This window comes from Cyprinodon variegatus, unplaced genomic scaffold (assembly GCF_000732505.1).
Source record: "Cyprinodon variegatus isolate N-32 unplaced genomic scaffold, C_variegatus-1.0 Scaffold167, whole genome shotgun sequence".
In the NCBI taxonomy this organism is placed as follows: domain Eukaryota; kingdom Metazoa; phylum Chordata; class Actinopteri; order Cyprinodontiformes; family Cyprinodontidae; genus Cyprinodon; species Cyprinodon variegatus.
This window is the reverse complement of record NW_015150620.1, coordinates 159,174-183,383: the sequence shown is the minus strand read 5'-3', so window position 1 is coordinate 183,383 and position 24,210 is coordinate 159,174. Positions and strand designations below refer to the sequence as shown.

General features: G+C 36.7%; 1 protein-coding gene across 7 annotated transcripts in view; it reads left to right on the top strand.

Annotated features, from left to right (window-relative positions):
- The window catches only part of LOC107086944 (estrogen-related receptor gamma), a 70,485-nt gene that overhangs the window by 4,420 nt on the left and 41,855 nt on the right, over positions 1 to 24,210 (top strand). For 4 of the 7 annotated variants that reach the window (XM_015378241.1, XM_015378237.1, XM_015378243.1 and 1 more), the window contains 3 exons: positions 4,729 to 4,887; positions 16,362 to 16,786; positions 22,949 to 23,077. In XM_015378241.1, the coding sequence (XP_015233727.1) occupies positions 4,729 to 4,887; positions 16,362 to 16,786; positions 22,949 to 23,077 (713 nt within the window). Of the gene's footprint in view, positions 1 to 4,671; positions 4,888 to 16,361; positions 16,787 to 22,948; positions 23,078 to 24,210 lie in introns of those variants that run through there. The other 3 variants (XM_015378242.1, XM_015378240.1, XM_015378244.1) reach the window with 2 other exon arrangements.

The window sequence follows — 24,210 nt, the reverse complement described above, 5'->3', positions numbered from 1 at the left end:
CTTTCTGCAGTCTAAGGTTATATGTTTAGAAAAGGAATCAAAACGTGAGTGGGCCGTTTTGAGCATGCATGTGTGTGTGTGAGTGTTGAGAGCTTCCAAAGCACTTAAGCACTGCTAATACAAGGAAACAACCACAATGGAGAAGATTCGGTTGGAAAGACGATGAGCATTTAGGTAGAAAGGTGTGTTCCAGCGTAGTCCAGGTCCAGATGCCCTTTCTTTCTTATTTCTTCCACTTTTTCGTTTTTTTTACGGTCTTTTAGTCAAGCCTATAGATGGCCTTGTTTAGGTAGTTGTCGTCTTTTAAATGCTCAAGCAGAGAGTCTGATTAAATTGTCATTTTTTGACACAGTGTAAGAGATTCAAAGAAAAAAAGAATGATATAGTGGAACAGGAAAGAGATGGATACAAGGGAAAGAAATGAATATTGAGGATAAGAAATGAATGACCGTGCCGCCTTTCGGCTGACAGTGAAATATTCCTCCTCTCATCCAACCATCATGCTTCATGTGTGTGCCTGATGGGGGGAGAATGACAGACCAGCCCACCTTCTCAACACTATCTTTTGTTTTTGTTTTGTTTTTTTCCACCTTCTTCTCCTTCCTGACCCTTATACTGTATGTGCACTTTGGGTTTCCTTTATTTGCTATTTAAATGGTTATAATATGTGAATGTATCATTATATTCAATTAGTCTATTTATATACTTTTCAGTTTTTACCAGATCAAACATGTGGGTGTTTAACCACATTTCTCTGCTCAATTATAAACTCAAAGACCATATACGTCCAGCTGTAAAAGAGGAGTTCAATTGCGCAGATAAATACAAACAAGATGTTTACAATTTTTTTATTTTTATCTTCTGACTTTTTTTGGTCTTTAGTTTGACAAAAACTAAAGTAGCTTTGTAAACAGGAATGCAAACCTGTGTACCTATTGTTAAAAATGCAGGTGCATTATGTCTAGAGTAAAATGCCGCAGGAAAATGTACCTGGTGCTGCTCTTGTGCATCTCCATGCATGATTCACAAACAGTAACCAGGTCCTGAATAGGTTGGTCAATCTTTCAAATACGTTTTTTTTCTTTATTTCAAGGTTCAATGAAATAAAAATTAAAAAAATTTAGAAATATATCTAACTTTCATATGCAAGAGTGAATTTACCCCATAATGCACTTTTTTGTTTAATTGAACAGATATTGATAAACAAAAAAGCTGCGGGAAACACAGATGAAGTTAATGCTTTGAAATTTTGCAGCTTAATATAGAGTATTTTTAGGCAAACATCTTTAGACTGTGCAAATATTTGAACATATACTCATATATATAAAATTTAAAAAGCAGATGAAACAGTTCTTGCCCTCAGGAGGAGCATTCCTTTGCGCAGCTGATCCGCTCTTTCCCTCACCCCTGCTGATAAGTCATTTTTCCTTTATCTCTGTCTTCCTTCACGATTCCTCGCCACCACCGCCACACGCGCACACTCTTCTCCTCTTCCTCCCCACACACCCCTCCCTTGTGAAGCTGTCACCTTTCTGCACCCGCTCAGTCCCTATTAAGGCCGACAGCCCATCTGCCGCCTGCCCCGCTAACAGCTCCCGTCGCTAACGCTAACGTGCACACACACACATCCGCTCAGACACACACACACAGGGCTTCAACCAACCCCACCTGCCCTGATGTGCCTTTGGTTACAAGGAGCAACATAAACAACATTCAGAGGAGAATATGCACATGTTCCCAATCATTTAATTGTTTTAGGACTAAGATGTAAATTTTAGATAAAGTATTTTACATACCCTGGGCTTATGCCAAGCTATGAAGAATTAATGATAGTATATTTTGTTATATTTGTTGGAAGCTTGGGATCAGCTTATAAAGAGCTGTATAACGATTGCTGCAACTCTACTGTTAAAACGGCCTAATTTAGTTTCTTTTTTTTTTTTTTGCAAACCAGTTTTTGTGTTGCAATTAAGCTTCGGAAATCCTTTCAATCTGCTCCTTTCCATTTCAGCTTTTCTGCACAACTAACTCTGTCACATATACTTTTTGCTCTAATCTCCAATATATAAAAACGTTTATGTAAACTGTCCGAATTAGTCTGGAAACTATCGTTAAGCACATTTAAGAATGTAGGTTCTCAGTGTAAAAGAACACACTGGCCTGACTAGAGGGGTAATTAGGTAGGGCAGTTGCGGCTCTGCATGCAAGTGTGTGTACGGCGTGGCTTTTGCTCCCTTTAGGGATATATGTGTGTTGCATTAGCAAGACTGGTAACTGTCTCATCAATCACCGCATCACTATGTCTCACACACACAGATGCAATCACCAACACACAAACCTTGTTGTGGTCATTCTGTTCACAGATGGAGCAGCAACACATGACTGAGTCACTGAGCATCAGAAAGACACCCTCAATATCCCTTCCTCCCAACTTTAAACTCACACACCCATTCAGTGTACGTATTTGGACTGCTTACGCATAAGGATGGGAGTGGGAAGTGTGGTTTAGAAGAATCACTCAGATTAATACTTTCATCTTTCATTTAACAGAAGGGTGAAGTATAATATCCTTTACCAATCACATCACATTACTATTGAATGATTGAATTTCAAGAAGTTTTAGGGATGTCCAATAAAAAAAACCACTCAATTATAGGTGTGTCTTTGTGATTTGCAGTAGTTTTAGGTTAATAAAAGTAAACAGAGGAAAAAAAAATTCCTCGTCTGCAAAAAACTTTTTAAAGATAATTGAGTTCCAGACTTTAAAAAAATGGGCTTTCTTTTTAACACAGTATGTCTGTATTTGCAACACTTCTGATATAAAAATTGCTTTCTTTTATCTTTATAATCCTCTTTTTTCATCTCTTCACTTTATACTGGCTTAAAGGATAAACAGTCCTCTTCATAGTAATTATGAGATAGAGTAAGGCCCTCCGTACTGAAACTATCATATGGCTTTTGGTACTGAATATACTTCAGTCTGGTTACACTAAGATACACTCCAATAACAAAAAAACTGCAGTATTCAGTGTTGCCTGTCTATATAGCATTTTGACACCACAACCAAAGCCAATAAGCGTCTCTAGCAGTAGTGGCAGCAGAAAGATATTGATTTCTCCTATTCACCAGAGTGGAACTAAAACCTACATATTACACAGCCTGGCCTCTACCTCGCACTGCACCAATGCTGCTCTGTGCCTCAATTGAGGGATTGCTGTCACACATGTCATTGGTCTGTCTCCTTTTCTGTCAACCTGCTTTACCTAAAAAAGCTACAACATCCCAAACCATACACTCCGTATTTAAATAGAAAATAGATTTACCAATATATGTTTTATATGTTACTGTATTACAGTGATAAACATTGAAAACAAAAATGTAAAAGAAAGATCAAAAGTATTAAATTGATAATAAAAAGAAGAATAAATAGAATGAAATAGAAGTTAAATACGTTTATTTTTGCAAGTAATTAATATATGAATAAAATATTGGTATCTAGCAAAAAAGAACATACTAAAATATATTTTCAGCAAGCAAAGCACATATTTGATTATAAATGAAATCCTACATACGCAGCACATGCATATCAAATTGTATCAACACACACACACATGCAAATTCATACATGTTTTAAAAACAATCACTTAAACCAGCATTTTCTTAAATGCACACATTGAACAATAATTTATTTGTTTTTTTTTCAGTTTTTCTGTTTAAAAAAAAAAAAAAAAAGCTGAAAAGCAGCATCTCAATTTTCATAAAGGAGACGCCTTTTTACTCTGATAAGTTTGCTCAGAATTTCTTTAAGGAGTATTTTATGAAAATATTCTTCTTTTTTTCTTCTCACTCTGTATGATGATGAGAAAATGTCCTCTTTTAAGTGAAATTGTTGTTTTTTTTTTTTTTTTTTTTGTTTTTTTTTTTTTTTAGAAATAGATCACTTTGATTTTTTTGTAAACCACTGATTTTATCAACTTTGCAACAGTTCTCCACCTCAGAGCAGACTGTGACTGATGGATGGGAGACTCTCCCATGGTGTTTTTAAGATTATCTTTCCTCATTCCTAAAGCATTATAAAAGGTGAAAACTAGTAAAACTCCCTTGATGCTCATGTGAAATGTGCTCTGGTTAACGTTCAATGATGCATACCTACAACGACTGATCTGTCTGATTGAAATGTGTTAACACAACAAGACAAAAGCCTCTACTGGTTTTAAATTACAACCTGTCCTCTCCACAGCTCTCGGGAGGCAGTCTGCGCATCTGCCTGTTCACCCAGCATGTCAGCTTTTGTGTCAGTTATGTTGCTTTGTGTGTGTGTGTGAGAGCCTCTTTTTTATGGCCTGCATCTCTATGTCCAAACTGTGCAGAGTGGCTTCACACTGAGGTCAAACAAATAAGCAAAATTAGCATGTGGAAAGTGATTGTCTGCATGTTGTTTCTATTAAATACATTTCACCCACATCCGTTTGTCTCCCATTGCATTTATCATATTGATGTTCTTGTATGCTGAGTTTTTTTTCTTTTTTTTTTTTTTACTGAAAACAATTGAATTTCAGAAAAATGTGTACAGAATTTAAGGATTAAGCAAATCATATTTTTTTTCTGTTTAATAAAACAGCTGTAATTAAAAAGCTTGTTTAATTCTACTTTTTTGTCTTTTCCCCATTGGCTGCTTTTACACTCTTATCATTCTCTTTCTCCCCCCTGAAACTTCCCGCCACTCAGAATGAACTTATCGAAGGGTCCATTGGTGAACAGCAGCAGCGAAGAAAACTCCAAGTCAACATATGTTAAATGCGGCGCTGGTGCCTGGAGGATGCACCAGAGCTACGATTCACTGGAAGCCAACCACATGAGAGACGCACATGCCCTCTACAACCCCAGGTAAGATAGAAATACAAACGATGCAAGTGATGGCAAATCAATGAGCCTGGCCTGCTTAAGTTTTACACAAAAGTCACACACTCTTCCTGACACAAGAGGGAAAAGAAAAGGCAAGCACACCGATGCAGTGGAGAGAAAAGGAAAACCTTCAGTTACAGAAATTGATCGATGGTTGTTCATAGCATGTGGATGTTTTTGATAATAATAGTGTCTTAACTGCATGCCTGCAATGCAATCATAACACAGAAGAGGCTTTAAATCATAAAATCTTGTAAGGGAAGATTTTTTTTTTTCCCAGAGAAGTCATCCTTCTGTTGCTGTAAGCAGGTTTTATCAGGCGTATCAGGGGTATATAAAAAAAAAAAAAGGTAACTGTAAATAAGCCGCTTGTTTCATGTTAAAACACAGGAAACAGATGACGTGTGAAATAAAGGCTGCCTTTCTCCGTCTACATGCTCATCCTTATTGTCTGCCACATTTATATTTGCCTCTTAAATTAAACAATTTTGTGGATAAGGAATGGTGACATATGTCCAGATTTCAAAATGTTAATAGGAAGTATAAAATTCCTAAATCATTAAAGAATATAGAGTGTAATATATAATCTTTAAGTACATAAAAATAATCTAAGTTTTTAGTGTATTTTGCATTTTTGTTTGAATCTGTCTTTCTCCAAAAGATTAAGAGAGATTAAGACAGATTAAGAAGAAACTTAATTAATATAATCATTCCTCATTAAAAGAAATTATTTTAGCTTTTTTGGGGGGGGGTTCCTTAAAGGAGACGTCACCTGGAAGTTTGACTTTTAAAAATGTTTGCTGTTCAGCTTCAGTTAAAACTTGCTGAAAAAGCTAAAGGTGTGAAAGTGACTTGTTTTATTTTCTGTGTGGGTTTTTTGTTCAAACCAGAACAGCCCACAAAACTGGACTCTCCAAAAAGCATCATTTTGGTCCTCTTCCAGTATTTACATCATTCCTGGACAGGTGTAAACATTAACACGACTTGCTATCACCACTCATCTCTCTATTCCACCGAAAGGGGCGGTTCCAAAATGTCTGGCAGTCACCATCAGCAAGGTTCATCCACATACACACATGTCAAATTGTTGTTCATACCCTCGTAAGAATAAAAGGGTGTATGAAAAAGGGTCAGAATGTGAACTCTGTAATGTTTTTCTCCAAAACACAGTTACACATTAATTTAAAGACAATTTTAGAAGGATTTTAAATGTAAAATACCAGGTTATGACATCATATTTTATCATCTGTCTGCAGTCTTTTACATTGCTGAAATGGTTTGGTTATGAGAAGCCTTTCAGAACATAAATGATTAGTTCATTATAAGGCTTTCAAAAGCTTTCTAATGTTAAGTGTGTGTGTATATTACAGTGTGCACCACTGACTAGAAAGCCTTAGTTCAATAGGATTTTAGGGTTAGTCTGGGTCAAGCCAATTAGAGTTCTGGCAAACCATTCTCACGCCGACCCCTGGCGAATCAGCACAGCCTTGTGTGTTTGAGTGTATTTGAGTGGCATGCAGCAGGGGTGAGAGGTGTAAAGTTTTTCCTGAGGTCACATGCCTAATTTAACCCTATATAGGTAAATATGACTTCACAAAGAGGTGCACAATATCAGGTTTTGGTTATAGGTGTTCGCTGAGCTGTTACAAACTGTAACATTCCAAGCATAAAACTTTAGGATGATGGCAGCATTGAAACAGTTTCGATCCATGAGTCAATTTTTTTGTTTCAGACTCAAAGTGTCTGTTGGTTACAGTACATTTAAAGTAAAAAAGGCATTTATTTTGCCCAATTTCACACACACACACACACACACACACACACACCTGCAGTATAAGATTGTCTGAGTACTTAAACAGAGTATCCGACCTCCAGCTGTGCAGAGGTGATTTAGCTACTATTAGGATGTTAATTTCTAACACACATATACTCTCAGACACATTCTAACACCTTCAAATCGTAAAACGTTTTTGGTGTTAAATTGTTGCATTTTTATTCATTATCATATAGAATATTTGCAGTAAAAGTTGTCAGTATTTTATTTTAAAATAGAGTTGTTGTTTTTTTTACCTTTATTTAGCCGGTTGATGTGCAAAACCATTACATAAAAGGAGAACCTTTATGCTTGCAAAAAGTGTTTAGAAGACCAACTTTTTCAAAAACTCCTTTTCTCTGTTTTTACGATATTCTAACCTTTTTTATATTTAGGCCATCAAGCCATGGGGATGTGATTAATGTCAACCAGTTACTGTGCGCATGAACACACACACGCTCAGTTGCACACATGCACACAAACACATCATTGTATACTGAGCCCAATGTAATCATAATGATAAAGCAGATTGCCTTAACACACAGATGGGCCTCTCAGCAGCTTGTGTGTATGTGTTAGCAAGTCTGTGTGTGTGTTAGTGTAGACAACACTGATTGGATTGCAGATTTATAGAAGAGGATTACTGCAGAAGCAGCGAGAGAACGAGAGAGAGAAAGAGTGAGATGGTTTCAGACACTCACCTCTCATTAACTTCCACCCCCCTTCACCTCGGCTCCCCTTATTCTCAATTATGGACGAACACTCACATATGCACACTTGCAAATATGCACCAGACATTGCAGTACTTAATGTTTTCAATGCCTTATAATCACTCAAACATTTAAAATTGTTTTGATTTACTTTTTTTAAATAAAAAATCAGTAGAAAGTGTTTAGAGAACATTACAATTCTTAAGAGAAAAAGCACAAAGTAATTTTATGTTAATATAAAGTGCTTCAGGAAAACATGATGCAGAAGTTGAATCGGACAAGAAGATGTTGGTTACCCGTGCAAGTACACAAAACACATTCAAGTTAGAACAAATATATAATAATATAATATATAACATAGGAGTTGATTAAGGTTTTTTTTGTTGTTTCCAAATTGATAAAAACAGGCTTTGAAATAGCAAAGAATGCAGGCAGAGATAGACAGAGGAACAGAGATGGGCAGAGACGGTGGGCTCTCCAGCAAACGTGATTATGACTGGATGTGAATTAGATTCCCTAACAGATGGTCCAGGAGCGAGGCTGTAAGGTGCATGAGCAGGAGTGAGGGGAGGGGGAGGTGGAGGGAGGAGGCCATGGGGGAAAGATAGACAAAATCAGGCGAGTAAACTGAAAAGACAAGTGTCAACTGCAGCTTGTGTCAGACTGAAAATGTGCCACTATAAAATGTGTGCATTTCCTCTGGTCCACAACTAGTTTGCACAATAATAATTCATATGCATTTGTGACGCTTTTAGATCTGTGTAAGTGATTTATATGAGAATTTGCTTTTATTTTATTTTATTGATCTGGAGCAGTTTAGTACATAAATATAATGAACTGATATGATATCAATAAATATATGGATCCTTGATACACAAAAGAAAAAATGTTGGCGTAAATAAATTTTTTCTAGTTTTACAACCTTCATGTTCAGAATATTGCACAGAAATGTGAGAAGTGAGCACCCAAATGTGGCATGTTTAGGATGTATTTCTTTCATTTTTCCAGGTGCTGTGCATTATTCGACTACTCTGACTCTTATAGTGATGGATAGGTGTAAATCATCGCAGTCCTGTAGTGACAGCCCAATTTCCCCAAATCTGATCTGCTTAAAGAATGCAGCTGTGACGCTCCATTCACTGCTGCACTCTTTCCTTTTATCGTCTCTTCCGTTCTTCTTTCCAACATTTTCTTTCCTGTTATATTTCCCTTTCCCCCCTCTTCCTCTATGATTTGATACTATTTAGCTATATACACTTCCTCCCTGTTTCTTTATCTTTTTTCCACCATGGTATTTCACTCTTTTCCTATTTCCCTCTTGTCTCCTCTCTTCCTTTAACCCCCCCGTATATCTCCTCCTCCCATGTCACATTTGAAAGCCCTGCCATATTTACTAGAGTGAAAATCCTCTCTCACCATCTGCTTAATAAAATGTGCTTTTAATCTGATGGAGGGATATTTTGTTCCTAAATACTTTATTATTTTATTTTCCAACAGTTTCATTGGTTGTGGCAACTTGCCCAGGTCCCTGTCTTTCTTTTTATAAAAGGAAGAGTTGGGGGAAGTAAACAATATATTCTGCACAAAATGATGACTTTGTGTACGTGTGTGCTTTGATGTGAACTAATATGACAGTTTCAGAGTTTTTACACACATAACACTTAGCAATAACAATATTCACCCGCACAGTTACATACAACCTTCATCAATGTCCCCTCTTATTTATTTTTTATTTTTTTTACAAAGGGTGAGCTCAACGGTAAAGTATATCACTTCACAAACGGATCCCATCAATTTTAGTTGTAGTATCACTTTTGTATACAATTTAAAAAATGGAACATAAATTTGTGATTGCATCTTTCCTTTAAAATAATGATTTATGGCTGGCAACATTGGGCATCTTCTATAAAAGTTTACATAACAGGAGGATGGCTGAAGTAATTTCATTGATTTTTAGGTCTGCAGTTTCTCCTGTAAAAGGCTGGAGGTCACTGCAAGTACATAGTAAGCTATTTAGGTGCAGCAGGTTTATTTATTTATTAAATAAAAATTTTAAGGTAGATCGCAGATTCCTCACATCCAAGGAGGAACTTGGATGTAGGACTATTTTCTTTTCTTCTTTTTTGCACCTTTTTATTTGTTTTGTTTTATTTGAAGAACTGTTGGCACACCAGACTGCCAGCACAGTGACGTGAACCAGATAAAGGAGACACAGAGAGAGAAGGAGAGGGAAGGAAAAAGAGACACGGTGACAAAGATAGTGCCTGGCTGCAGCACACTTATCAGCAACTGCTCTCCAAGAAAACAAACTAAATCATCAAGATTCCCATCAGAAACACATGCACCACCCCTCAGCCCCCCATAGAGACACACACCTACAGATATAAAAAGTCCATATTTTAGCTCTTAATATCTTTGTCATAATATATACTTCAGGAACACTAATACAGCTGGATTATCAGGTCTAAATCATCTATGTAGATCACACTGAAGCTTGAAAGAAAACCAAAAAATACATTTGAAAATTCTCTTCAACAATGACTAGTGCACAAATTGTGATTTCCCAAAAATAGTTTACAGCTTAAACAACACAAATGTTTTAATAAATTACGATTAAGATATATTATATATTATTAAGATATATTATCCCTGGGTGTCTTGTCCCCCACTGTCTATAGTGTATTGATGCTAACACTTCAATTCTTTGGAAGTCACTTTCTTCAGTTATTTCAGTTTTGTTGCATAAAGATTCAGAATATCTCAACGGTGGCTATAATTTGCACACAAAATCTAACGTCCTATTGAATACCTAGATATATAGTACACAAACACTGATGTTTCCTCTCCTTTTCTCAGTCTTTACAACCCATAAGCCCATTTGGCAAAATGTGTTTTAGCCATTATCACATTGATTGTATGTAATCAGGGGTTTATTCTGCAGCCAATGAAGTGAATTACAGGTTTCCTACCCGACTAACACTGTTGCAATTGATCTGCTGCTCCCTGGCGTGTGTGCGTCTGTGTGTGTGTGTTTGTATGTGCGTGCATCAGGAAGGTGTAAGGTGGTCTTTGAGGGGGTGTGGATGCACCAGAAAGAAAGAGCAGGAATGATAGGGGGTGTTTTTATGTTAGAAGTAGAAATGATGACAGTGAAGGATTGAGACCCAAAGAGAGGAGGAAGGAGAGGGAAAAGGAGAGCTCGGTAGGTGGGAGAGTGCTTCAGATTGACTGTCACAGTCGGAGTCCCTTTTTTTTTGCCGTTGTATTCATTTCTGTCTTTGGAAACAACTATAATCACTGACTCACTGTGATTTTGTGCAGAAAACCAACCACATGCATAAACTCACACCAGCAATTCAGAGAATCAGAGCTTGATTCACTGCCTGTAAGTTGGTTAGCCAATATAACATTTTTTGTTCTGTTCCCTCAAAGTGCACATGAATTACAGTTTGGGGGGTATACATTCATTTCAGCCATCAGACAACAGAGAGGAAAAGTTCCAAAGCAGTGCAATCTATATTTTTGCAGTAGCTTTGCTCCTATTTTCCTTCATATGCCCTAAATCCACAAAGCTTTTTGAACTAAAAACTTAATGACACTATTATGCCCATCAAACACACATGTGAGCCATGTACACCAATTATTTTTGCAACTGGTTGAGGATGTCCTCGTTATAAAAAAAATAAATAAAAGATGATCAAGTCAATTATTTAAATTTAAATAAGAAGTGTAGAGGCATTCCTAATAACTTTATGAACAGCCACTGAATGGAGGAATCGCATCAGAAAGTTTCTGAAGCAATAGTCTCCCATATTCCATGCACTTTTTTGATTAGTTATGTGTCAGTAGCTATGTATACATGTGGACATAAACAACAGATTAAAGGCCTGATCAGATCAATTAAATTTCATATTAAGAAGCCAGCCTGAAGATTCTAATCGGATTCGGTCTGATCTGAAAGAAATTTAATTCTGGTTCTGAGAGGTGTTTTTTTCCGATCACCACTCAATTTATCCATGTACACACCCATTCAGATCTTTGGAGTAAAATCATCTCATCTGCATAACGTACACAACATCAGCGTGATGTTTTTCTCTTTGCTAACCTTCATTGACCGGCTCCTTGGTGGAGGAGGTGGCTCTAAATTTAATGTGCGGATGAACATGCCATTCCACCCTCTACCCCTGTAGCAAAGGAGCTTTAACATAAGGTACCACTGAGCCCTTAACTAACTAACTAAATTACCACCAAAAATAAAAATGAGATGCGATGAAGGTCCATAGTAAAAGAAAACACATCAACGACTGAAGAACCAAAGAAAAATAAATGTCTTTGGAAGGTATAAGAAGTAGCTAAAGTTGAGGATGAGTGGACAAGTATGGATTTGCATGCAGAACAGACAGCTTCTTCTACTAGAAAAGCATTTCAGGAAAAATAGACAGTTCTGTGCACGCTCAAATTATTTATTCTGATCGAACGCTCGGTGCATGTATACACACATCATGATCGGATCATTTTATTTTGCATTCATGTAAACGGATATTTTTAACTTCCAACCAAGATTTAGATCAGATCGAAAACATTTTTCACATGTAAAAGTAGGTAGTGAAACAATTTTTTGAGTAGATTTATCTCCACTCTAAAGAACATTTTAACTAAAACCAGTACACTATTAAGTGATCTGTAAATATATCGTAGATAGAGGAGGCTGTCTTTAAATGCTAAATATTTAGCATTTCACTAACTGTTCACTAACCCACTCTGTATACTGCAGAATGACATATAAGTGAAACATAGCTAAGATAGAGCACCAAAGGATGAGAGTAAGGGCTGAAAACGCAATTTATTCCATTGGTGAAATCACTGTATTCACTTGGCGATGGATATGCAAATGTATTTTGGACCTTTTCCTCCTTAGTCAGTTCTTTAATTCAGTGTATTTTTTCATGCTGCCTATGCTTCCCTTTATTTTCTTCCCTTCCTGGGCATTGCCTGTATTATCTAGATAAAATTGTGTAAGGCCTTTTCTTTTTGCTTATTGGAGTGTGTGTTCTTATCAGCACTGAACGCACAATGCTAGGTGTGAAGGAAAGGTATTAACAGACACGTTGTAGCTACACTGTCAGCATTTCTCCCCTCTCCGTCACAGCAGCCACCCTTTATGCTTCCTCTCTGTTTTCTGTTCTACACTTATTTTTTCCATTGGTTGTAACTTTTGAAAAAATAAATTGTAAACACTGTAGGAAGCTTCATCCTGCTGCACCTCATGGCACTAAAGTTCACAGTTTGTTTTATAAATATAAAGGGTTTTTTAACCACATTTGTTAACATTTTCCTCATCTGCAACCTATATCTGCTAGTTAAATGTAAGTTTAGTTGATATAGCAATATCGATTTTGGGGGGGGGGGATAAGCTATGTGTTATTTATGGACACAGTCTTTCCTTTACAAAGCAGCAGGGCTAGTGTTTACTGTTACCCTCTTGTAAGTGAAATTTACTGAGATTGTGTATATTATAGTAATAGCACAGATGCAGACTTAAGATGCTCATAGTAAATAGCACAGAGCAGAAGAACACAATTTGAGACGTTCATCACTCTAATGCCATGATTGCATGGTTGTCTTGGCTAGTTGTGTCAGACTACTGAGGAAGTCTACCTCTCTAATGGCAGCTTGTCATTCTCAAAGCTGCCCACCCTCTATTTAAGTCTATATTCATCCCATTCTGTCACATTCCCACAACCTTTCTTTTCTGTCACTGTGTTGTCTTTCATGGAGTGGGAAACAGAAACAAGCAATCTCTCTAAAGTGTTTTGCATGATCGCAGATTAAGATAAGTGTGCTGAATAGTTAATATCTGAAGCCACTGATTCATGACATCAAGTTTAAAGCTATACGACAAAGACTATAAGTGGGGCCAGGTTACTTCTTTTTCATTTAACATACCCATTGATGCTTATTTTTAGAGGTTACTTAATCTAATCTGTATTTTTATTGAGGATTTATTTCTATGCAAATGTACTAACTTTTCCATGTCCTATTGGAGTCTCACATGAAAGTACGTATGATTCCTACAATTCCCAACTCACATCAGATGTTGTTCTGGAACCCTCCCCCATTAGAAAGCCCTCACACTGACCACTCACAGCAGTACCTCCAAACTTAAGTCAGATCCACCCCAAAGCAGTCAGACTTCTAATATATAACGCATCCGCAAATAAGCTGCTGAATGATTCACTTGCTGTACAGTCAGTGTGTCAAATAAATATAAAAATATATTATTTGCCTTTGATTAAGTCCTCCACTTGTATATATTCCTTGCTAATGTTAGTGGCATAGAGGGTTTTAAATTATATAAGATAAAGAAATATTTTCAATGGTCAAATTTAAAGTGGTGTACTTGGTTTGTTAAAAAAAATTATAAAAAAATAAACTAATTCTGAGGAGTTACGACCTAAGATTAAACAATCAGACTAAAATGACAAAATTGCTTAGTATTGACAATTACTTGCTCAATAACCGAGTTTTTTTAATGTTTCTGATTGGTCAGATGGGGTAAAATGTTTTTATTCTTATCTATTTATTTTTTACTTTTTCTAAAGGCCTTGGTGAAAGAAGTCAATAATTGAATAAAAATGTTTGTTGTATTTTTTCTCTCATTTTTAGTGTGAGCATAAAGTTAGTTTTCTACTGCATTTCAAGCCTCTGAGGTTTATAAAAATGGAAATATTTGCTTTCCTTTCTTGAACTTTCTTTCTTTTCTAAATCGAGGCAAAAGGCAATCTTTAAAGACACTCTTATTACACTTTATTGGTCAGTTCTTCTAAACAAACAACGCAGTACGATGCAATAATTCCTTCGTCATCCTCATCAATTAATTTTATACATGGATAAACTGGAAGAAATAAAACACTGAATCCTTTTTTTACGTCTTATCCATTTCTTTTGAGCTTAAGAAAACACGAAGAGCTAAGTGAGACCCAGCCCTTATGTTCTCTCTTCACACTCATCTGAAGAGCAGAAAGGTACAATAGGACTGCTCTTTCAGCACTGAGCCGTCGCTACATTGCGCCGTAATTATACTGATAACATACATACATAAATGCATTCAACCTCTTACTTGGCACAGCGCACTGGCTGTGATTTCTTAATCTTCTTTTCTCTGTGCCTCTCCTCTGCACGCATGTCTTCTTTTTATTCTTTTTTATTTCTCCCCCTGCGATGGCAATTATTTTTCATTCATAAGCAGAGGGGGAATGAGTGAGAGAACGGAGTATGACACGATAGAGGAAAAGAGGGACTGGGATGGAGAATGGAAAGAGATCTTTTGGCACTTAAACTCTTTTGCTTAATGGTACTCAGAGGGATTGACAGTGGAAAAGGAAGGGGGACAAAAGAGCATTAAGACGGGAAAAGGAGAGATTAAATCATTGCCACCACATCATCTACTTAAATGAGTCTAGTCGCTTTTTCCTGCCGCTGCTGTTTTCAGTTCCCCAATTGAAGCGCAGACAAGTTTGTGTCGTTGCTTTTCTTCCTGTCACTTGTTTCCACTGTGTCTCTCTTTTCTCTTTTTCTAGCACTTCATGTCTTTATGAGCTCTCTTTCTATGTCTTTGCTACTTTCAACAGGCTTGATTTGTTTCCATACCCTTTTTAAACGTAAGGCCTACATTAGTGTTAGATAAATGGATTTATAAACATTGGTGTATGCCGCAAATACAGAAATAATCAGTTATGCTTGTAGGATGGGAGTGGAATAAAATACACTATCAAAAAGATTGAAAGGACTAATCAGACATCTGATTGTTATACCCTTTAAGCAAAAGAAAAAAAATGTTTATTTAATTTTTAATTTTCAGGGAGATATATCTTGTTCTGCTGAAAAATTAAAAAAATATGCTTATAGCTCCTGCTAATTTTATTCTTCTGCTTGTCTCTCTTCCTGTCTGTATTCATTCACCACTACCCCACCTGAGCAGCTCTCCATTTTCCGTCGGAGCGCTGTCTGTGTTTTATGGGTCCCAGTGGGATGAGGATCTTTTACAGGCCGACTGGACTTTAGAAGTCCCTCGTTTAGCAGCATCCTGCCTTAATTAAAAACCCCTTTTGTGCTTTCTGCCTTTAACAATGAAAGAGAGTGAGGGGAGGGAGGGCAGGGTTAGAGGGACAGAGACTAGTAATGTGAAGAGAAAGAGAAGGCGAGGGAGAGGGCAGAGAAAGAGAGATGGTGCTGAATGGGAAGTGATAGGGAGATAGACAGATAGATAGTAAGGTAGACAAAGGCACGGATGGAAAGATATGGACAGAGTGAAGATAGCTGTTAATTACAACTGCCATTAACAAGACACCAGCCTGCCTCCTTAGAGAGAAAAGGAAGGAAAACCAAGAAAAGTAAGACAGACACAGTACAAGAGATGATGAGGGGACTTTGATCATAAAGTGATGCTGATCAGCCTGCTCCCGTTTTCTCCAATATGTACACTGTCTGTGTTTTTTTGTTTTTCTACCAGTATGTGAGCGTGCCTTAATGTGGCTGTGTATGCATCTGTGTCTGTGTGTATGGCCTGTCTCTGGGATGACTGAGTGTCAGAGGGGCTGCTTACTGATTACCTTCATGTTGAACAAGCTGCTATTGACTTGAGAGTGACGGATGACCTCACCCCTGAGCATGTGAATGTGGCTGTGTGAAGATATGCTGCTATAAAAATTCTTCTCTGCTCTCCAACACAGGATTTTTTAAAATTATCTATCGTTTTTTTGTTGTTGTTTTTTACTTGTTTTCTTTTTAAATATAAATGTATGTATTTGCTAATGTGGACTTAACTGAATGTTAAAGATTTTGGTTGTTTTTTTTATTTGTTTTTAAGATTAGAATTTATAATTGCACTTATCTTCTCTTTCTCGTATCGTATGTCCATCTCCTTTCTTTAGGCTTCTCTGCAGAATGTCCAGTAAGGAGCGCCACCTAGAGTCGAATTGTCCGTCTTCTTACATAAAGACTGAACCATCAAGTCCTGCCTCTCTGACTGACAGTCTAAACCATCACTCCCCTGGCGGCTCCAGTGACGCCTCTGGCTCCTACTCATCCACAATGAACGGCCACCCCAATGGCTTGGACTCCCCGAGTCTTTACGGTACCAACACAGGACCCCTGGGACCTGCTGGAGGGCCCGGATCGAAACGTTATGAGGACTGTTCATCAACAATTGGAGAAGATTCACAAATTAAGTGCGAGTACATGTTGAATTCCATGCCGAAGAGGTTGTGTCTGGTGTGCGGGGACATTGCATCAGGGTACCATTATGGAGTTGCATCATGCGAGGCATGCAAGGCTTTTTTCAAACGCACCATTCAAGGTTGGCTTCTATTTCATATTTAGAATATTCCCTGTACTAATATTTAGATCATTACCTTTTTTCTTTTTTGTCTTATAAAAATTTTCCTCAAACAGTTTTATACCCATCAGTCTTCACCTCGTCGTGGTCTGAGTGACCATGTGACATATCTGATGGGGAATTGCAACATTTTTGCATTTTTTTTAGAAATAAGTTTTGGCTCTAATTTATACTCTCTTTATATACTAGATACTTACTAAATGTAAACATCTAGGCATAATTAAATTCTTTATATAGGGGAAAAACAACCAACCTGTCAAAAATGTTTATAGTATCTAAATATGAAAGCTTGGTCCTTTAAGGATTTTGTTGTTTCTACAATTAATTATTCTAATACGAACCTTGAATATGAAACTAACTTACATATGCATCTGTAATCATGCAAACACCTGATAACAGTTAGATAATCATAAAAATGCTTATGCCTAAAATGCATATCCTTTATAGCCTCCATGGAACTGAGGCCTCTTCTCCCTCTCCAGCCATTTATGTTTTGATCTTATACTGCAATAACACACTGAAGATATAGTAATATACACATCATCAGCTTAACACCACTGCCCAGTTTCAACCACAACCTTGACCTCTCCTTTATCAACAGCTAAACAATTTCCTGGGAGTGCATGCATTCCCAGATCTAGCTGCTCATGGCAGGAATGAGTTTGGTATATGCCTGTTTTCTAGGAGATAACACAATGTCAGAGGAAGGGCAGGGGTCATGTCAACGGGTCAAAAGTCCACGCAAGGGGGTAGAGTAAAGACAGGATTGAGCAATAATCCACATGATGAGAAGAGCTCCAGGAATTAGGCTCTGTAATCCGCTGCTTATGTCTTGTTAGGGCCCACATGATTGCGGAAAATGCACAGGTATTTAGACATTACACTGCAGTTTTCTTTATTCTATATTAGCCATGGTTATGTTGGGTTTAACTGTATCTTATTTTTTTTTTTTTTTTTTTTTTTTACAGTGTCCTGTCTGGCAAGGTGGCAATAAGAATAATTGTCTTGATGCCAAAAGGAGCCCAACAGATTTTACTTTCACAAGTGTAGCGGTATCGCAATTGCCATACTGCTCCACTTGTTTCTGTAAATAAATTGCTTTATTATAATTAACTGTATCTTATTAAGGATAAAATTATTCTTAAAGTATGATTAAAGGATAATATTTTTCAGATTTTTTAAAAGCAAACCCAGGAATACGAATATTTCAGACAGGCTGTTCGAAAGATAAAGTTTGTAATAGTAATAGATTGCTTCACACTGTTTATTTTAGTTCATTAGCATGACCAAGAGATGTTTCTCACCTTTATGGGTTTTAAAGTTTATCAAAAATAGCTTAAAATGTTCCATCTCTAAAATGAAAATGTAACAAATTCTAACACCGTTTAAATGTGATGAGAGCTGTCTGCATAGTTTTAGTCTGCATTCTTTAAGCTATAATTTCTGATATTGTATCAGAAGTCATATTCTAACAACTTTTTCTCATGTTGATATATTATCACAAATAAAAGTTTCTTGGTCGAATAGCAAATAAATCAAGTTAAAGCATCAAACAGAGTAACCTGCGACTTGACCAAACCTTTTTGATTTAAAATTCTCATTAATCATCAATCATTTGCATGGCAAGTAAGTAGATATTTTTTTATTTACTATTGAACCAATAATTATTATTTAGGATATGTAGATTATAAAATAGAATTTCACATATTTTTTTTTTTTTTTTTAACACAGCAGGACTTATGCTCAAAATGGTTTGAATTTACTTCATACTGTACCGGTATGCTAAGGTACTTTTTTTAAGTGAAAAAACATTTATGCAAATAACAGTCTTGTTTTAGATCATAGCGGATTAAATCACATTTAGTTAGATTAGCTTCACTTTACTAAATTTAATACAGTCAGCAAGTATATATATATAAAGAAAAAAAAAACTTATTTTAACTAATGGATCCCTTTTGACAGGATAGTAGTCTTGTCCCTTTGTTTACCTTTGCAATAACCAGCTACCAATTATGGATTCAGTCAGTCAGTCATCTTAGGCAGGGTTTATCTATCTGCTTTTTAATCCATTGAACTGTCTGTGCTCGCCTTGCTTTGCCTCTGATAAGCAGCTTTCCCGTTGAAACCAAAGAGAGTAGACTGTGGGTGGGGTGTCGTCTCACATGCGACATGGCCACAGCTACCTGGAGATGATGCATTTATTATGGGATGACATAAGGGCACAGTTAAATTCCTATCAGTTCTCAGCACACGAAGATAAAAGCAAAAACACCAACATGCACACACAAGCTCCAGCTGCAGAGGCAAAGCCTGCACATACGTACATGAATAGGTAGTCACACATAACCTTGTCATGACTCTCTATAGGTTTAACCCCTCATTGTTGCAGGGTCAAATGTTCTACCAGTTCCCCTTGTTTCATTTTATTTAGAAGGCTTGTTAAAGATTACATGTATGGTAGGTCAGGAAACAGCTGTGAAGAAAATACAGAGGCTGTAGTAGTTAATAGATCTTCTTTTTGGGTATGATCCTTAAGAGCTGCAAGAATAGCTTTGCTTTAGAGATCTTATTTTCACTGCCCTGTTTTTTTATTCTTCCGATATAGTCTATATTTTACCCGTACAGAGGGAAGAATATCATTTCTTTAAGACTTTTAAAGACAGAATTAATAGGATTTAAGTGAAATTTAAGTAAAAGTATATTGTAATATAATAATTTGATGATGCAAAGGATGATAGGTTTTTAGAAGAAATTAACCCACTTTTGACATTTTTAAAACTAGGTTTCATAAACTTTTCTTGACCAGTCACTTGAAAGAATTGATCAAAAAGCATTTATAAATGCATAAAACGAGTGGGTTGTGATATTTCCTTTTGTTACTCAGTGCAGACGGAGTGAATCTTGTGTGTCTGTGTGGGCTGCACGTCCGAGGGTTCATCCAAATGTAAATGAGCGAAGGTTTATGTGCACGTCTGGGCACATGTTCCTGCTGTGTGTGTGTTGGTTTGTTTGTCCTGGCAGGAAAGCAGGGCCAGCCTCAGATGGGTAGTGGCAGACATATTGGTGTGTTTCAACCCATTAGCCAATAAAACCACAGGTAATCACCAAAAAAACACCTCCAGCTGGACAGGGAGGAGAGCATGGTGTAGGGAGAGGAAGGGATAGGGGCAGATAAACAATAAAATGAGGAAAGGAATGTGGGCAACGAAGGAGAAGGGGGAGGATGAACTGGGCACATGGATGTAGGAAGGAATTAGTGCTATGTGTGGGCTGGCGTGCTTTTGCACGTGTGTGTCGCAGTGTGGAGGAAGTGGCTCTGGCAGCTGCTGTTTCTGTGGCTTTAGTCCAGTAACACCTGACAACCTGCATCTATCACTCCCTTATTGAGAAAGAGGGATAAAGGGGAAAGTAGAGGAGGGCAATGGATGAGAGATGGAGGTGTGGGGCTATGAAACGGCAACAGAAAAGCAAACGCTCAGACAGAAGATGGACGAGGGCAAGAAAAACGAAATTGGAGGAGGGATATAGTAAAGGACCAGCTGAGAAACATTATTACTAGAAATCTAAAGAACTCAATATTCATAAAGACTTTTTAGATTATTCAATACTAACTGTTTGGGTCGTTTTCCTTAATACTTATTTTATTTAGTGGTGAAACAATGAGGGTTAATGTTTGCATCTCTTGGCTATAGTCACGTCATTGTATTTTTTTCCCTTTTTGGTTCTAACCTGTTTAAATAAGGAATTAGAAATTATCACAGCAGTTTTTATTTTCAGAAGAAAAAAAGTGGTGAACAGTATTGTAATCTAATACTCTTTCCATTGCTAATTCCATAATATCTTCAGTAAATATGAATGCATTTTTAAATCTGATTAGATTCAGTTAGTGTTTACTCAACCTTAATGTAACGGATGTAATAAGAAAGAGTTTGATTTCATTACTAGAGAGTTTATACTCCAGGGTTTCAGACTGCATGCAATGACTCACATATTGCTAATTTTGAAAGTCTGTTTTGGCATCACAGTAAATATTACAAAATATCATTATTAAAAAGCTGCATATCACAATTCCTTATCTTAAATTGTGTTATGCAAGTTGTGATGCAAACATCACATGTGGGAGGTGCATAAAAACTTTTTCACTCAGAAATAGAGAATAACATTTCTAATACTAACTTTTATTCTGTTTACTAAGAGACATTTAGGCATGCATTAAAATAAAATTAAATATCCTGTCGTACTATTTTATATATATATATGTATATGTATGTATGTATGGAAGGCATTATATAATGTATGCATTCTCAACCCTCTCAGCTTTAAGAGTGTCTTCTTTAAGTGTTCAGCACTCACAGCTTGCCTGTTTCTTTGAAAGTGCCAGGCTTTTTCCTCAGTGCCCATTAGTCCATGCAGATTCCATATCATTAGCACATTTAGCCTTACTGCACGGGAAGTGTCCCTCTTAACTGCAAGAATTAATCTAGTCCTCCTGTAAGATCAGCTTCTAAATGCTGGGTGTGGGCTAACTAGTCCCATTAGCAGCATCCATTAGACTGTAGTTCTGTCAGCATTTAGAGTGTTTAGCCTTTTAACTAACAGGGCCAATTAATGAGTGTCTTGTTACCCATTAGGAAGTGTTTGGGCATTTAGCCTTTTCCAAAGCTAACTAGCTTCTTAATCAGTCCAGTAATGAGAAAACATCCACTCTGCTGCAGCAGTCAATAGTAATCACTGTTTACTCTGTTTCAGTGGGAGATGTGTGGGTCTGCTGGAGTACTGTAGCTGTCAGGCTGGAATGAGAGGAGAAGATAACTTTATTCAGTTTAATATGCTAACATGTCTACTGCTGCAGATATATGAAAACTGCCAAGAAACAAGTTTATTTCAGTTTATTCCAACTGGGTGTAGAATGTGAATGGTATTATCAAATTAAGCTAAAATTATTTCAGGACTACCATGATTGGTTCAGCTTTACACTAAGAAAACAATTCTTTATTGTGATATAATATTCAAATGTTTTTAGAGATAAAAATACTAAAAAAAAATCTATTAACAGAGCTATTACAGCCTCTGTATTTCCTTTACAGCTGTGGCTTGACCTACCATACACATAATCTTTAACAAGCCTTCAAAATAAAATGAAACAAGGGAAACTGGTAGAACATTGACCCTGCAACAATGAGGGGTTCAACCTATAGAGAGAGTTATGATAAGGTTATCTGTGACTGAAGTTTGGCCTTTTTTATGATTTTTTTTATGTCGTCGTTCATTTTGAGCATGTCACCACAAACAAATTAATAAATAAGTTAATTTAACCAGTGGATATGTTATACAATTCATTGAGCTCAAAAATGAGTAAGACGACGAAAAACTATTAAATTCCACCCCTAAAAATTATTATTAGGACTTCTTTATGAACATTTAAACATAAAATACTGTGCTTTGAATTTCAGTGATAAATAAGCCTAATCTTTTTATTTAAATTAAATTCTAATGCAGTTATATATTATCAAAAATATATAATTATTGGCTTATGTGGAAGTTAAGGAGAAATATTTCTTTAAAATTGATTGGCAGAATTAAAAATCTTGGTTAGCATGCAGTCACCTAAAAAGGGGGCGAACACTATGAAAGAAGTGACGTGTTCAACTGTGGTCCTGTTGAATATTGATGTCACAACATCAATATTCGTATAAAAATCAGCTGTTCTATTGCGTTTCACATCCTTTTTTACAGTCATGCAGCCTTACAGTAACTTATCCATATTAAACACTTTTATCAACAACTTGCAAAATTAATTCTCAAGGATTAGTATTGCTAAAAGAAAAATAAATCTTCAACAGTGATGTGTTTAAATTAACCATCACGCCAACAATTACCTAATTTCTCTTTTAAACCCCAGGTTTATTGTTAAATTTCACAAGTGTGTTTGCATATACACCCACATTTGTACACTATTTATACATTGGTTTATCTACAACTTTTCTTTAAGTTTTGTTTTTCGTAATCTACATGCTGTGGTTCCATGGCATATTTTAACTTGCATGTATGTCTGTCTCTGTTGAAGTTTTCTAACTGCAATTAAACTGCTCTTTGTTTCTGCAAACTGTCTGCATGCCACAGGCAACATTGAGTACAGCTGTCCCGCCACCAATGAGTGTGAGATCACCAAGAGGAGACGCAAGTCATGCCAGGCCTGCCGCTTTATGAAGTGTCTGACTGTGGGCATGCTGAGGGAGGGTAAGGGAAAAGGTCTCTTCTTACCATTTTCTGTTAACTTGATATATGTTCTGAATTTATACTGAAGCTAAAGTTAAGAGTTGACAGCTGATACACTGACTCTAGATTTAAAAATACTAATTTTAGCTCTTTTAATCATACTCTAACTCAAATAGAAATTTGCAAGAGGATAAATATTCCTGGTTTAAGATTGAACAAAGAAGGCTATGAAAGCAATATTGTCTGTCAGTAATTATTGTCTCTGACCTCAATATGAAAATATATCATCTTTACCTTAAGATCTGTCAGTTCCATGAGCTTAACTTAAACAAAAACCAGTTTTGCCAATAAAATAGTTCACATATTTATGCCTAACCTAAGTTTACATATGTAAATCGTTTAGCTTTGGTCTACTGTATATACATGCATTTCTTGAAAATGACACCTTAAGACATCAGTGAGTATAGCTGAAATCAAACAATCCTGCCAGTTACACATGTGGTAATAAATCTTTTCCTAATAAAGGGCTTTCTGCTTGTTTTCCCAGTTCCTGTTGTAATAGCTGTTAACCCTGTATATCATGATCTATTATCTAACACAACATTTAAAAGCACCTGTATCTATGTTTAGAGATGATATTTGGTGTTAAACGACCAGGACTAGGCTGTATAAATATCAGTGTGTTTGCACAAGAAACATGTTATGCTGTTTGACGGTGATTTACATGAAGAAGATGAAAGGTAAAACAACAACCAAGAATGTCACCAGTTGCCCTGAGATAGATAAAGCCAAAAACAATAGATTTTATCTGCCCAACACTACTTTGATTAAATACACTCACTCACTCATTTTTACATTCCCTTGTTGCCTTTTGCCTCTTTCGCTCTCTCCTGTATGCCCACCTTTGACCTTTCTACTCCCACTGCACTTCCAGCGATGAAAACATCCATAGGAGTGGGGAGAGATGATGAGGAGGGTAGATAGAGAAAACGAGGAAGAGAAGGAGGGGGAAGATGGGAGAAGCCTTTGGGGATGGGAAGGAGGGACAGGGAGGGAGGGAGGGAAAGAGATTGATTTATAGGAGCAGAGGATGAGAAGCAGGGGAGGATGTTTGAATGAGGCAGAAAGTGTGTGAGAGACGGCAAGGAAGGAGAGGAGAGAAGGGT